The sequence below is a fragment of the Calliphora vicina genome, chromosome 4, assembly GCF_958450345.1.
Source record: "Calliphora vicina chromosome 4, idCalVici1.1, whole genome shotgun sequence".
Taxonomy (NCBI): Eukaryota; Metazoa; Arthropoda; class Insecta; order Diptera; family Calliphoridae; genus Calliphora; species Calliphora vicina.
The window spans coordinates 11,912,748-11,929,477 of NC_088783.1; the positions used below are offsets into that span (position 1 = coordinate 11,912,748).

The 16,730-nt window shown below is 27.3% G+C and overlaps 1 protein-coding gene across 2 annotated transcripts in view; it reads right to left on the reverse strand.

Moving 5' to 3' along the window:
- chas (chascon) overlaps positions 1-15,912 on the reverse strand; it is a 56,424-nt gene extending 40,512 nt beyond the window's left edge. The window contains exon 1 of one of the 2 annotated variants that reach the window (XM_065506812.1): positions 15,605-15,912. In XM_065506812.1, coding sequence (XP_065362884.1) covers positions 15,605-15,688 — 84 coding nt within the window. In that variant the 5' untranslated portion in view covers positions 15,689-15,912. Of the gene's footprint in view, positions 1-12,705; positions 13,078-15,604 lie in introns of those variants that run through there. The other variant, XM_065506811.1, reaches the window with a different exon arrangement.
- Positions 15,913-16,730: the final 818 nt, after the last annotated feature.

Sequence of the window (16,730 nt, forward strand, 5' to 3'; positions counted from 1 at the left end):
TGAAGCTAGCATTGCCCGAAAAAAGCCCAGAATATGCGGCCAGACTTTAAAAATATTACACCATGTCAACACTTGGCCACATGTTGCAATATCTGTTAAAAAGTATTTAGAATGAAGTGGTTGGGAAGTTTTGACTGACTCGCCTTATAGTCTAGACCGTGGCCCGTCCAATTACTATCTGTTTCGATCGATGCTGAATGCTCTCTTTGGGATACGCTTCACTTCAGAACAGAGTATCCGAAATTGGCCTGATTCGTTCTTGGCCTCAAAAGAATGAGCAGTTCTTTTGGCTCGTAATCCAATGGCCAAGACCTTGAATAAATTTATATTGAACAAATGTTTCAAAATTAAAACTAAAAAAATTTTAAAAAATCCGCATTTTTAAGTCATACGTTAACAAAAAAATTATTAAAAATTTCCTGGTTTTTATTCGCTATTCATTGAAATAATCAAGGAAGTTTTAAAATTAATCGATCACTCGAATAAAAAAATTATGAACTTTTATTTGATTAAAATAAAATACGATTAATACGAATAATTCATTTCACAGAAAAAACATGTAAATTAGAAAAAAAATTAAAAAAATTCATTTACAAAAACCCTATTTCTCAAAAACGAATTAGAAAATTTTAACAAAAATATATATTTGAGTAAATATTAAAGGACAAATAAATGTATTGAGATCAAGCTAGAGTGTCCAAAAAACCGGCAAATTTGAAAAACCGGTTTAACCGAAAAAGTGTTTTTGATTATTGTATTTTAAAAAAACCGGTTAAACCGAAACCGATGGTTTTTGATACTCTAGATCCATGGTAGGCGTTCATATTGTTCAGGTTACGATGATTTTCGTCAAACAACCCGAATGTGAACAAAATAGCGTAATAGAGCGTAAAAATACACACAATTCATTCAGTTTCTTGATGTTGTTGTGGATATTTTGAATTTATTTGCTTAAAAAAACCACAAAAACTAATAAAGGTTAACAAAAATGATTTTAATAAAAGTTATTTTAAGCGCTATATTATTTACAATTAAATGTAAATGATAATTTTGGTAATTTAAATCTGTTTTCAACAAAAACTTATTTCCTGCAATTAAAAAATTGCATTCTATGCATTAAAACACAATTTTATATTGACATATTTTGCAATTCACTGTAGAACATCTTCTTCTTCTTGTTTTTTTTTTGTAACTCTTTTTCTCTCTCTTTCTCTTTATATTAGTTTTGCTATTTTCAAAACAATTTAACACAACACATCTCACAGTCATTCATATTTATGATTGTTGTTGTTATTGTTTGTTTCATTATTTGACTACATTATTATTGTTTTGTTTTTGTATTTAATGATATTTGCTGATCATTATCACTGCCATTATTTATTCATTCACACGAAACTATTTTTTTTTATTTTATTTGCAGCTAGTGATGCCAATGATGATTTTGTTTTTATATTTTTTTTTTAATTTTTAGTTCCTGTATTGAGGATAAATTATTTGATAATTTTTCTTTATGGCAAATCACCTATCATACACATGTTTATACATTTAGTACGTGTGTATGTTACATATGAAAATGTAATTTGTTTTTTCTAGTTTATTATAGTTGTCATTTATATTTTTTCAGTTATTTTTTTTTTTTTTTTATTTTTTATATATGTGTTTTCGCAGTGTTGTATTATATTAATAACTTTTGTTATTTTTTTTTTAGATTTTTCCTTTTTTGAGGTTGTTACTTTTGTTGTTGTTGGTGGTGGTGGTGTAGTTTGTTGGGTTACTCAATAGTTCGCCCTAGATTTTTGACTCACGACATTCAAGTTAAAATATAAAATATGCACTGCAACAATAACAACAAAAAAAACAGCTCTAACTACAACAATAACTAAAATTTTAATGTTCGCCGTACAGAGAGACAGACAGACATGCATACAATTGTGGGATACACAAGTATCTTTTTGTAAATTTAACTACAGTAGATATAATTTTGTGTTGTTTTTGCCATTTTTGTTTTTATTTGTTATTTTTTTTAATTTCATTTAGTTTGTGATGTTTTTGCGACTATTTATGACAAGCTTTAACCATCCAGGTTTAAACTACATAATTAATAATATAATAATAATGAAAAAAACTAGCTAGTTATTTTCAATAGAGTTGAAATTTTGGAGGTTGTGGAAAATACCTGCCTGCATCACTTCATATTTATTTATTATGGGAAATTTTCTTAAATATTGTTTTTAATTTTATATTGTTTTCATTATTTGTTTATATAATTAATTAAAGAAAAATTCAAGTTTTTGTCTTTATATTTTGTAAAAGTTGAAGGACCTTGATTTGGTTTTTTTTAAGTGTAAGGTTTAGATTTATTATTGCAAGTTTAAAATTTGTTTCAATATGATATAAAACTTTGAAAACCTTGCATTTTATATAAAAAATTCAATTTTTGGTTTGTTAAATTACTTTTTTTTTGTAGATTTTTCTTAGAATTTGGGGTGTTAGCGAATTGTACAAACGTGATAAGTACATTTTTTGTAAAAAATTTTTTTTGGAATTTTCATGTTGATATTTTTATGAGGCAAAAATAGCAAATTTATCACGTAATTTATATAGAATTAAGTATAACTATAACATTTTTTGGTATTAACTTGTTTTTTTTTCATTTTGTTATTTTTATGGGCCAAAAAAGCCAACTTAAGATAAAAATTTTAAAATTTTTCACGTAAGTTAAATCGAATTGTGATTAACTATGACATTAAATGTAAAAACGGGAAATTTCTATTAATTATAATAATTTTTATTTTCAAATTTCCTTAAAATTTGGAATTATTCAGCCCAATTATGAAAAAAAATTCACCGGGAGTTTTTCCCTATATGTTTTTTTAACATAGAATTTGAATAGGAAAAATGAGAAAAAGGATATTTCGTAATTTCAAAAAATTGTTTCGTAATTCTGCTGATTGTGAAAAAATTCACGATTCCTAACACAGTGATAACACAGGTCAACAGCAAACAAAGGCTTCACTAACAACTATATACATAGATTTGATTCATCATGGTTACCTAAGTATAAAAATGCTAAAAAATTTTAATTCTATGGATAGATTTTTTTCTTCAAAAAATTGTGAATTTTTTAGATGTTTTTCCAAATTTGTTATAACTCGGAAAGTGTTGGCCCGATATTATTAAAAAAAACTTAGAAAAGTTCAAATTTACACAACCTTTTTATTTTGTAATATTGCGTTTTAATCGCCTCGGTAGTTTCAAAGTTATAATAACAAATTGTAGCAAAAAATATATTTTTTATGTGAAAATTTAAAATTTTTTTGTTTTAAAAAATCATGAAAAATCGAAAACGGCAGAAATTGTTCAGGTTTATTACTTCATCGCAAAGCCACATATATTAGAAACAAAATGTGATAACGATCATAAAAATCGATGGATTCTTTTCGAATTTATTCACAATTAAGTGAATTCGCTCATTTTTACAAAATTTAACTTTTTTGTTTGTTATACATAAAATTGAGTAGTTAATGTTCTTGTTTTGAATGATTGAATTTTGAAAACATTTTCCCCATGCTATGTACACATTTTTACATATATATTGCATTTTAATCGGCTCAGTAGTTTCGGAGTTATAATAACAAATTGAAGCAAAAAATATATTTTTTTTGTGAAAATATCAAATTTTTTTGTTTTAAAAAAATCATGAAAATTCGAAAACGACAGAAATTGTTCAGATTTATTATTTCATCGCAAAGCCACATATATTAGCAACAAAATGTGATATCGATCATAAAAATCGATGGATTCTTTTCAAATTTATTCACAATTAAGTGAAATCGCTCATTTTTACAAAATTTAACTTTTTTGTTTGTTATACATAAAATTGAGTAGTAAATGTTCTTGTTTTGAATGATTGAATTTTGAAAACATTTTCCCATGCTATGTACACATTTTTACATATATATTGCTTTTTAATCGGCTCAGTAGTTTCGGAGTTATAATAACAAATTGAAGCAAAAAATATAATTTTTATGTAAAAATATCCAATTTTTTTGTTTTAAAAAAATCAGGAAAATTCGAAAAAGGCAGAAATTGTTCAGACATATTGCTTTATCGTAAAGCCACATGTATTAGGAACAAAATGAAATATTGAAGATAAAAATCGATTGATTCTTTTCGAATTTATTCACAATTAAGTGAATTTGCTCAATTTCACAAAATTGTATGTGCTTACAAGTGTGTACTTTGAGTGTAAATTTTACATGTGTTTTGTTTTTGTTACAATTTTCGTTACAATTCTAAGTTTATTTTAATAATATCGGACTAACCCTTTTTGAGTTATGTGGAAAAACGTCTAAAAAAATTCAACTTTTTTTCCAAAAAAAAAAAATTTTTTAAAAAAACTTCTCTATAGAATTTAAAATTTGGACCATATTTGTACTACTGGAACCACAATACATCAAAATTGTGTAGTGCTTTAAAAAGCCTTTCAAATTTTTTCGATTTAGTTCTTATTTTTGTAAAATTTTTATTGTAAAAATTAATTTTGTTCAATTTAAGACACATGATACAGGGAAAATATTTGTTTGAATTTGCCCATCAATAATATTTGTATTTTGTAGTATGTGACCTTATCATTTTTACACGCACCTTATATAAAAATCTTTTAATTTTTAATTTGTATCATAGTGTTATTAACAACAATAAACTATTAAGTTTAACTATTGTCTGTTCTATTTTTTTAAAAGAATTTGTACTACTTTAAGTATGTTTGTGGTTTTCAAACAGAATCCAAAAATCCCATTTAACATTTTTATATTTTGCACACACACTCTCTGAACTAAGTAACAACTTTCGCACAAAAAATATTAAATTGAAAATATATAAAATTGAAATGCAAATCGCGCCTTTTTAATACCGGTTCTCTCTTTTATATAAATAAGCACTTGAAGAAAAAATGTGTTTTGGGATTATTTGAAAAAAAAAGAAAAAAAATATTTAAAAACCTGGTAAATTTCAGTTTTCTTCATTAGCCAAATAAATGTTCAATTATAAATTGTGGCAACTTAATTAAATATTCAAAAATCGTTCGCATTGTTCTTAACAGTCAGCATTTTGACGACAAATATATAAGAAAAAATACGCAAATATGGGTTGAAAAATTTTTAACCAAACAAAAATTTGCTGTTGTTTTTTATATATTTTTTTTTTACTTTAAAATACTAATAAAAACAGCAGCAGCTCGTGACCAGGTCTGCGCCGGACGGACCTACTAGTATAATCAAAAGAATGGCTAACAAACACATACATATTCTGCTCTACACTGTCATTTGTGTACATGACTCGTTACCAAATAAAACCAAACATGCTGATACTTACTGGGTTTTAGCCATTAGACAAACTATTATAAAGTGTTTATGAAGAATGAATGAAAATTATTATTGTACATACATATATGCTAATAAACATAAATACATATATGAACATGTTCATATTCATACAGAGATACATATTTATATTTATACATTTATATATAGCCATGTAAGTGCTCAAATCTACATATTGTGTGCATTTAATTCAGAAGCACCTTTAGCATTTCAATTCTAATAGTGTAATGATAGCTACACTTAGTTTTTTAACCCATTTTTTCTTTCATATAATTTGACTTTTTCAATCTACACCGAACATTGGACTTTTTATTAGGAGTCACAGTGAGTTGATTGTTTTTTTTTAATTGCAACAAAGCTACAAATTAAAAATAATTTGCTTTATTTAGTATAGAGAAATTACGTAATTTTTTTTTATTATTTTCCCATTAGGGAAATTGTTGAAAAAGTTATTAATAATAATTCATTGATCATTTAGCTTTTATATTTATGTTTATATAATATGAGGACGCTGGAAGTAATTCCAGTTTAAAAAATATTAGTGTAATTTTCATGTTAATAATTAATTGCACAGTTTTATAAAAGTGAAGGGGTTCTCATGTAAAAATACCTATAGTTTTACTCGATCACTTCGTTTTAGTGAAACAACGGTTCAACTTCAAAACATCATAAATATTTCCCTTTAAAACAAATTTTAAAACTGCTTCTTTTGTTTGAAGTACAAAAGTTTTATTTTTTAAACATAAAAATACTTGTAAAAATCGTTTGGAAAATGGCTGAGTTACGGTAATTTAAAGTAAGGATTCTCCCTAAATATATATAAATTAATATAAAGAACATGTTCTCAAAAAAATTAGCATAAATCGTTTATTATTTTATTGCTTTTTCACGAAAATAAGGACAAAATGTTTTACAGCCTCACGATCAACTTTTAGCTTAAAAAAATTAAAAATTGTTGAGAGCTATATTCGTCTGTGCCGAATCTTATATATCCTTCACCAAATTATACTTTAAAATAAAAATTTTAAATATTTTTAAGTAAACAAAATTTAAAAAAAAAATTCACAATTTTTAAAAAATTCTTTAAGTTTTTTTTAAAAAAAAATTAATTTATTAGTGAAAAAAATTGCAAAGGTCTTTGAAATATCTATTATTGGATATTAATGTCTTAGTTATCCAGATAGAGATAAAAAATAGGTCAAAAATCGAGGTTGTCCTAGTAGATTGTCTCGATTTTAAATAGCAACCGAGCCGTTAGAATTCCCTATATATTGATGTATGTAAGTTATTTGGGGGCCATGGAAAGTTGATTTCAACATACATGCGGTCAGACTGTCAGACGGACATTTGTATATCGACTCCGCTATCTCTAACGATCCAGAATATATATAATTTGTGGGGTTGCAAATGAAAAATGTAGAAATTTTAAACGGAATGACAAACTTATATCGTCCACTCAATAAAACAATAGTGTATAAGCATATACACCATTATTGCATAATAAGAATCTACATAACTTATTCTATATGTGGTCAAAATTTGGTGAAATTCTACTTCCACAAAATGGATTGAAATATTATTTTTGTTCTAGATGTCAACTAACACAAAAATTTTAAATATTGTTTTATTAAGGGGACGATATATACCTTTGCTACTCATGGTGAAGGTTATAAAAACTGCGTTTTTGGAAACTTAATCGACCATAACTCAGCCATTTTAAAAACCGATTTCCAAAAAGTATCTTCTATTTGAAAGGTAAAATGTGTATTTTTATTAAAAATGTGTTGTTTACAATAGATGGCGTATCTTTTGAACACGGTTTTTGTTTTTAATAACTCACTTAGTTATTAAACTTTATAGTGGAAGTTTTGCTTTACTTCTTTAATGTGTAAAAAGTGCCGTCGAAGCACACCGATTGCTCACCAAAGCTTATGGTGAATGAGTTCTATCGGTTTATGTGTAAAAAGTGCCGTCGAATACTATTTGTTTCGATCCATATAGAGCGCTCTCTCTGAGATGAGCAGTTCTTTTAACTCGGAATTCATATGTTGCCAGAAAGATGGGGAAAGTTGATAGCTAACAATGGCCAATGCTTTGAATAAATTTATATTGTACAATTAAAAATTCAATCAATATCGTATCAAAATATTTGAATTTATGTAATTTTTGGGAACAATTTTAAGTCTTTTTTTCAATTAATGGTAATTTAGTTTAAATTAATACGTTATAAACATCATAAGCGTAATTTCACAAGCTTTCTGTTGGGTTATAAAACAAATATTTTAGTTTAACTAAAATACATTTCATGCAAAAAAATTGTATTTATTTCTTATGATTTATATGATACCAATATTTATTTTGCGAGAAATATGAAAAAATCATAAAAACCTTAAAAAATTACCTTTTATACTTTGATCCAGCTCACCAAATAGGGACGCCAGGACAAAAATTTTGAGAAACAGTATCTTAGAATGAATTATACTTTAATTTTAGTTGGGAATATCCACAACTTTTTTTGGAGCCACCCTAATGTTAATGAAATATTTGGAAAAGTTTCCAATGATTTGTCAAGGAATTAAAAGTTTAATAACTCAAATTTCTAGAACATTGGAAAAGTGCATTTTAAAATGGTTTATTCTTTTGGACACACAAATAATTTTTCAAATCCCAGTAGTTATTTATTTTTAATGTTCCCCTTTTAATAAGAAATTAAAATGCACTGTTTTAAAATTTATGTATGCAAGCAAGTAGAATCATAAAATCTTTACTTAATGCTACATAATTTATTTCAGTAATAAAGTTGTTTTTTAAAACAACAAATCAAAATAAAACAAAACATACTCAGCTGTTTGATACACATCCACAATTCACTTGTTATCGATAAAATATGTATGAATGCAAGTGCCAGCACTGAGAGAAAACTATAGAGGAGAGCACAGAACAGCAATAAAAATAAACAAAACAAATGTCTCAGAATTGTTGTTGCTGTTGGCATAAATAATACTCATATTAAAAATTTAGTTTAGAATAAAATGAAAATGCTTTAAAACCAAATTGAAATTCACACGTTTTTTTTTATTTTATTTCTCAGTTGGCTTTTTTATTTATGATTATTTATCTTATTTGTGGCATTGTTGTTGTTGCTGATTTTTTTAAGTCATGTTTAGAAGTGAAGTGAATGCCAGTTAGCGGGCTGGTTAATAAAAATGTACAATGAATGTAAATATGTTTGAATGAATGAATATGTGTACGTTTTGTTTAATAAATACATTGGATTTGTACTGTTATGTATTTGTTGCTGCTGTTTGTTGGTGTTTTAGCTTTTGTTGTAGTTGCAGTTGTTGTTACATAGTTACATATTATTGCTGCCTGCTGGCTGGCTGACTGGCTGTTGTTGTTGTTTGTTTGCTAATGTTCCTGCTGCATAATAAAAATACTAAAACAGCAACCACCAACATCAACTAACTGCAACAACACTTGAAATAATTCACCAACAAACAATCAAGTAGTACGTCTGTCTGTCTGAGTATAAAAGTTGTTCATTTAAGGTGTCATAAAAAATATTGTTTGAACATTATTTTCTCACGCTGTTTTTTTTTGTTGTTTCTATAAGAAAATTGATTTTTTTTTGCGCCCAGGAAAACTTGTATAAAAATAATTTGGCCTACAAATCGAAAAATAACAACAAACAAACATGCACACGTACTAGCACAATGTGTTTGTGTAAGTGTGTTTGCATTAGTATGTGTGTGAACATACACACACTCAAATCACTTGCACTTGTTTTATTGAAGTCTTACTTATTTTTGTTTGGTTTTTTTCTAATTCACAGGATCGTTGCTGAGTTACGTAACTTTTAAGTTACAATTGTTGTCTTGACTGACGGTTTTTTGTTGCTGCTGTTGTTTGTTGGTGGGTTAGTTGGTTGTTTGGTTCGTTGGTTAAACTATTGTTGGTTTTGTTTGTTCGTTTATTTTATGTTTTCCTCACTGTCAGAGCTTTTAAAGTATTTAAAGGGTGTAGAATTGTGTACATTTCTAAGGAATTTTAGCTTATATTGTTCAGAAATAACTTATGGATCTTTCATGATCATTGATCATTGACGATCCATAACGAAATATCGCTCTCGATTTAAAAACGTTTAATATTTAATCAAATTCTCAGCACACAGAATTAGAAAATCGTCTGCATACAAAAATCCGCTCAAGGGAAATAAACTGTAAAAAATATTGTTGCTGTACAATAAAAATAATTGTGAAGCCAATATAGATCCCTGTAGAACTGCCCGAAATATATTCGTGGTACAAACCAAAACCAAACCAAATCTGAACAAACTGTGATCTGTCACGAATAAACTTATCTATACAGTGACATGCAAAGGATAATAACCCATATAATAATTATTAAAGATTAATTTATTAAGAAACAGTCTAGATTACTTATAGAGTTCACAACAATCCGAATACAATAAAAGACCTGTAGCATTATGAGCCTTTTTAAAGCTGGATTTCAACTCAAATAGAAATCCAAATCCCTTTGTATTCTATCCCTTTCAGTCAATTGATTTTTGATCTTAAGAAACATAGAGAAACTATTCACAACAACAATGGAAGAAAAATTAAATAATTCCGATTTACTGGCACAACTCTCGTCTTTTACCAACTCTCGTATATCGAGAGGTATCAAGAATGGAGAAATATGTTAAATGAAAACAAATCATAGGAAACTTAATTTTCGAAAATTTGGCTGAAAGTGGACGGGATTGGATTAGTGGACGTGGCACCTGCTATATTCAACTATTTTTGTCTTATCGCTACATGAAGTTTGGCTAAATAGTTATTATCAAATATCTAGAGTACTATAATTTCGCAAGTCTTTGAACTTTGTCCTAATGAATTTTGAACAGATTACTAAGCTTTACAAAGACAAAAGTTTCGTTTGTGATAACCGAATTTATTGCTAAACTAATAATTCTGTTTAAATAACCAATTTTTGTGTTGTGGATAAAATGTTTTGTTATGGTGACAAATATTCGTTATATCAATGGTAATTCATCTTTGTCAGCTGCTATCGAATTATTAGATTTGCAATAAATCTCAACGAGCCCATTTTATCTGTTCAAAGATAATACTTTAACTTTAAGTCGAAAACTTATAACCCCCTATCTATACCTGATACATTTCTACACAGATTATTACAGATATGAACCAAATGACAGTTGTCAAAAAAGTTTTCATTGGTTGTGATTTGTAGAGCGAGAGAAAAAATATAATTTTTAATAGACAACTAGTGTGAAACCACAACATTTTGACATTTTCTTTTGTTATATTTCTATTGAAACCAGCTGATTCATATCTGTATAATCTGATCATTTGTATCATGATAAACATCAAAATGGTTGTCAAGATAAAAAATTATCAGGTATAGTCTCCATTTATTAGTATTATTGCTTCGTTATGACAAAATTATTAGTGCTTTTGCTCAGACAACTTTGTCTTGATAACAAATGTCATTAATTGTTATGAAAAATATTGGTTAAGTATAGACAGGGGATAAAGAAATTCCTGACATTTGCCGGCAAAAATTTTGCGGAAATTTTTTAAAAAATCCCGAGAATTCCCAAAAACTTTGTCCCGATATTAAACACTTTTATAAATACTACTTAAATAATACTTAATAGTATAATTAATATACTGATTACACTAGTTTACAAATCAAACATTTTTGTTTGCTCATGGAATGAAACTTATATTTTTGAGAAGAGCTAGGGACGCTAGTTAATTGACCATTTTTTGTTTCCCACCTATACGTCAAAATTTTGAGATATATGGGTTTTTATTTTTCACCTGCCCTGAGTACTACTAATGCATACTGTAGTGTACCGAATTGTAGTAATTAAGTATTTACATCGTTTTTGGGTACTCAACACTCTGGCGAAGCTACTAGATACTTTCTGAGTTGTATTCTTTTGACAAATTCCGAAAAAAATTTACGGGAATAAAATAAATACTGTTTAAAAGTACATCTTTTCTGTAGATAAAAGTTAATAAATCGCTATTAAATACAAAACTCTAAAGTAAAAACTATTTTAAAATGTCTTCTAGAAAGTGTAAAATAAACCCAGACCATTTTTGTTTTATTTGCTGAAAAATTATTCAGTCAAATCGAGGTTTTCCTATAACACAAACACTGCAAAATGCTTATTTACATTAAAAAATTACGTAAAAGCTTTAGATAAGACAAAACCAGCATTTCAATATTTATGCAGCGTGTTCCCGAGTCTTTCTGAGGCCAAAATAAAAGAAGGGATATTTGTGGGTCCTCAAATAAGAAAAATTTTGGTTGATACCAAATTTGAGTGTCTATTAACCGATGTTGAAAATGCAGCATGGAATTCTTTTAAACTTGTTGTTCAAGAATTTTTGGGGAATAAGAAAAGTCAAAATTACAGAGATATTGTTGCGAATTTATTACTTAATTTTGAACAGATTTTTGGAATCTATGAGTGTAACTAGACCGGTAAAATTAAAATTCGGTTGGACCAACATTAAAAAAGACAAAATGCTGTATAAACACAAATCAATAAAAAAAAAAAACATTTATATGAAAGTTTTAAGTGACAAATGCAAACACTGTCAATATTGTAACACTTATTAAACTTCTAAAAGTGTTTTAAATATAATTTTTCTTTTATTGCTGAATTTCATTATAACAACAAATAAATTATTTAAAACAACTTCTGTTTACTAACCATTAAACTGTAAGTAACGAATTTATATTTTTATTTTAAATTTTTTATTTGTTTTTCTCACAAAAATATTTCAAATTTTTTTTAAAATAATGACCACAAATGAATAGCATTTATTGTATAGTGTAAAAAAAAAACAAACGATTTGATTCTTTAATGAACTGTTTTCAGTTCAGTTCAAGCTTGTTGTTTTGGTTTAGTTGGGTTGGTTTAGTATTAAGTTTTCTTTGAAATTCATACTAAGACCCTTGCTTATTCTTGCGCGCTTTTTTTTATTCGTATTTCATTCACTTAGTTTTACAGTTTAAATACAAATATACACTCGAACACACACCACCAACTAATACACATTTTCATAGTTAAAATGTATGAAAAATTTATAAAAAAAAAAATATATAAAAGATGAAGAGAGAAAAAAATATATAAAACACTTATGCAACACATGTAATTTAAATCAATCACTTTTTTTGTTAATTTTTTTCCAAATTGATTTCTGAATATTTTTTTATTTTTGATGCTTTTTGTTGATGCTAATGATGATGTTTGATCAATGACCATTTAGTTAAAACCTACAATTAACAAAATTGTTTCAATTATGTTGTTTGTTAATCACTTGCTTAGAAAAACTAACTAAATGTTATTTGTTTGTTTCTTTTTTTTGTTTTGTTTAACAATTAAATTCCAATATTTGTTTATTATTCCAATTCATTAAAATGTTTAAATTTTTTTTAGGTTTTTTTCTTTTTTTTTTTGGTTTTTTAATCCGTAGCACGTCGTGCACCTCAAGGCACTGAACCTTTACTAACTCAGAGTATTAGAGTTTGTTTGTTATTTCTCATCGCTTAATACCAGAAGTTGAGGAAAAATTTATGAAAATTCAAAATAAAATAAGCTTTTGTTTTCCACATCAGCCAAATAAATGAACAGCTTATTAAAAACACGCAAATACTCACACACAGCCACGCACACTTATGCTAACTTATACATGTAAGTATGTATTGACGCGCAAAAGCTTAAGCTTAACTTTATTTTATTTACTGTTAAATTCTCAAAAGCTAAACCACTGTTGTAAAAGCACACTTGTGTAAACAGTTTTAAATGTTTGTTTATTATTTACATATAAAAGTTTATTGATGTTATTTTTTCGTTTTGTTTAAAGAGAATTATTATTGTTGAAAGAGAGTTTTAGTTAGTGAGTTAGTTAATTTGAAAATACATGCTCTTAATAATAGGACAAATACGTGTTAACAATGTTGGTAGTTGGGGGATAATTTGATCTATTTTGGCTGTAGAATAAATGGCAAATTTTACTAAGATTGGTTTTTATTTTTTAAAAGACAATATTATGATGATCTGGCCTAAGCAACCAGTGAAATGCGCATAGGAAATAGATTATTCACCAACAACAAATTTCAATTAAATTTATTAATAATTGGGAATATAGCATGAAAACTAAATCTTCCCGGAAAAACTTTTTAATATTAAATCAAGTTTTATTAATATTTTATTCCTCTTATAATCCTACCATTGAAAACACAGTACGACAAACATTTTTGTTTTTCTGCAGCATACTTTTTGGAGTTAATTTTGATAAAAGCCATAATTGTTTTGGCTGACTTTGAAAATAAACACAGCATAACACGAGAACAATTTATCCGATTTGAAAAAAAATTTAACATACCGAAGGTGTCCTACTTTCGGGACGCCTGGCCGTGCCTTTGTTGGGCTCATGAGGTCCAAATTCAAAACTTAAATTCGACAATACTTTCTCTTTTCGCGTATCTAATTTAATTCAAATCGTACTAACCGTTTAGAAGTTACAGATTTATGCCCTTCTTCTAAATATTTTAAAACTATACCTTTTGATTCCATTTTAAAACTTTTAATCAAAAAATACAAAAACTATTTCATTGACACAAACGAACAAAAACAAGAACAGCTATTTAAGAAGTGCTGCCTTTCTAACCTATTAATAAAATTGAGGGTGAAACATGTAGCATATTTTCAGTTTTTTAGGGCAACATTATTTGAAAAGAACACATTATATGCTTGCCAAACTACATTTATTTCAGAAAATACCACAAAGAAGGACAAAAGGCAGAATAAAGGCATCATTTATGCCAGAAAAGAAAACGCTATAAGAGAAAGTATAGTGTAGCATATTATTCTAAAGTATACTTGTTAGGATTGATCGATATTACTCATACGTTCCCACTGTCATGATCAATCAGGGGAAAATTGTATTTATAATTGAGAAAATTTGAATTTTTCTCAAGTTTTGTAAAAAAATCTAGCTCCAGTTTTTTTTAGTTTATAGTTTAATGAGTAACTCTATAATTGCTGAATTCACAACATTTTGTATAGTGTATCTTGTATGAAATACACTTTTTGTTTATTAGTTTGTGAACACCCATTTTATATTGTATGAATGTTTTTGAAAAAGTAGTAGACAACTCTTAATTTTTTCAAATTACTCTCTCACATATACGGGTACTATGTGAGCTCAGAGAAATGTAAACAAATTTATAGCTGTAAAGCAATACAACTTTTTAAAAACAAATAAAATAAAAGTGTACAAGTGTATTTAATTTTTGTATGAAAATTTCCAACAACAAGCTTACACTATTGTATTGAATACAATAATACACTCGATACAAGGGGTTTTGTGAAGCAAATAAATATAGTAAAGGGTGAGCTAATTGAGGTTAGGATGTAAATCGGCTGTCAAATGATGAAATGTCAAGAACTAAGCTGTCATCATTTGACATTTATTTAGTGCTAAAATAGGAAATTGTCAATTGGACGATCTTGATATTTAACGTTGCTGTCATACATTATGCCCGATATTGTGAAAACCTGTTCCAGGGTATTCAAATGCGTATAACTCAATAACTATTAGAGGTAAATAGCTGATGCCACTATGCTTTTTATAGATCTAATCAAGGACTTACATATATTAAAATCTTTTGTTTTGGATAAACCAATGTTGTCTGAGGTGCCCTATCCCACAGCGCCGCTCCTGAAAAATGTGCTCTTAAACTTGAATACTCCTCTGCTAAGCCTATGCCAGTTAAAAATGGCAGATTTCCGAAATATTCACTGTAGTGCTCCTTATTGGTAGTTTAAATTTTAATTTTTTCATTAACATTTATTTCAAGATTGATTCTGTAACTGCAAATTTGGACAGTTTTGGCTAAAACAGCAATTTGATGATGGTAAAATCATTTGACTTCATTATTTCATCTTCGTGAACACAAATTTAGTGCCAAACTTATGACCATTAATATGTTTCTCAGAACATCTTGTCACATTTGTAATCGTATCAAATCACAACAGCAAATTAACCCAAGTTAACTAAATTGGAAACAAATTTAAACTAATTTCAATAAATCATTGTTTAAATCACGCATTTGTCCTAGATTATTAAAATTTAAATAAAGCTACTAAATATTTAAATAAAATTTAGACTTACCAATTCCTGATTTTGATCTTCAGCTTTATGTTTTTCTAGTTGAAATTTAGAATTTGGTGTTTTTGATTTCTCCAAAGTGTTCATATTTTTAAATTAAATTTTTAAAATTTATTAAACGTTTGCTAATATTAATACTTTTATTTTTATTTTACCAATTTAAGGTTTTTTGCGATTTTTTAATTAAATTTTGATTATTGGTTTTTATTCATATTTGCAATTATGTTCTTTTTATTTCTTCTTTTAACGGTTTTGAGTTGTAAACTACAAATTAGGTATTTCCGGTATTTTTTATATTTATTATTCACTTTTTCCACAACTTCTTAAACACTGTGCAGAAATGCCACACACTGAATTATGAATGATTCAACTTTATACATATGAATTAAGAAAATAAAACGTGTAGTAAATATGTACATTGTACAGGTAGTAACTACCTCCAAACTAAAATAAAAACCCACTAGCACCCATGTTTCTTTTCTTTTTTTCATTCTTCTTCTTATGTTTAGAGTGTGTGTGTGTTGCCAAAACCATTAAAGCAAAATAACGGTAAATTTGAATTAAGGTATTAATAGAAGAAACAAACACCCAAACTCCTCTCCAATAAAACCAAATCAAACAAACAAACACACAAAAAAAGAGCTCAAACACACTCAACACAATTACATTTTTTTGCATAAATATTTTCAAGGTCATTTATGATCAATATTCCAAGAGCAACAATACTTTAACACCGAGTGCAATTGAGAGTGACAATAAACTACATACACACATTGCAAACATACAATTGCTGTTAGATAGCAACAACTACAGGAACAACAACAGAGACGACAACCAACGACGACGAATACAACAAATTGCAAACGACAGAAACTGAGGAAAAAAAAGTAGGAGCAGTTTATTTGACAGATATATTGACTGAAGTAAACGTAACTAACCATAAGAATGATAAAAATAATGTGAATAGTAAACAACAACAGCAATAGCAATAACAACGATAAATAAACGAACAGCTTCAACTACTACGGAAAAAACAGGTTACATTAGTGACCGCAAAACTGACTTGTAAGGTTGTTTATGGATGTCGTCGTAGTTGCTGTTGTTGTTATTAGTATTCTCATTTCAGTGA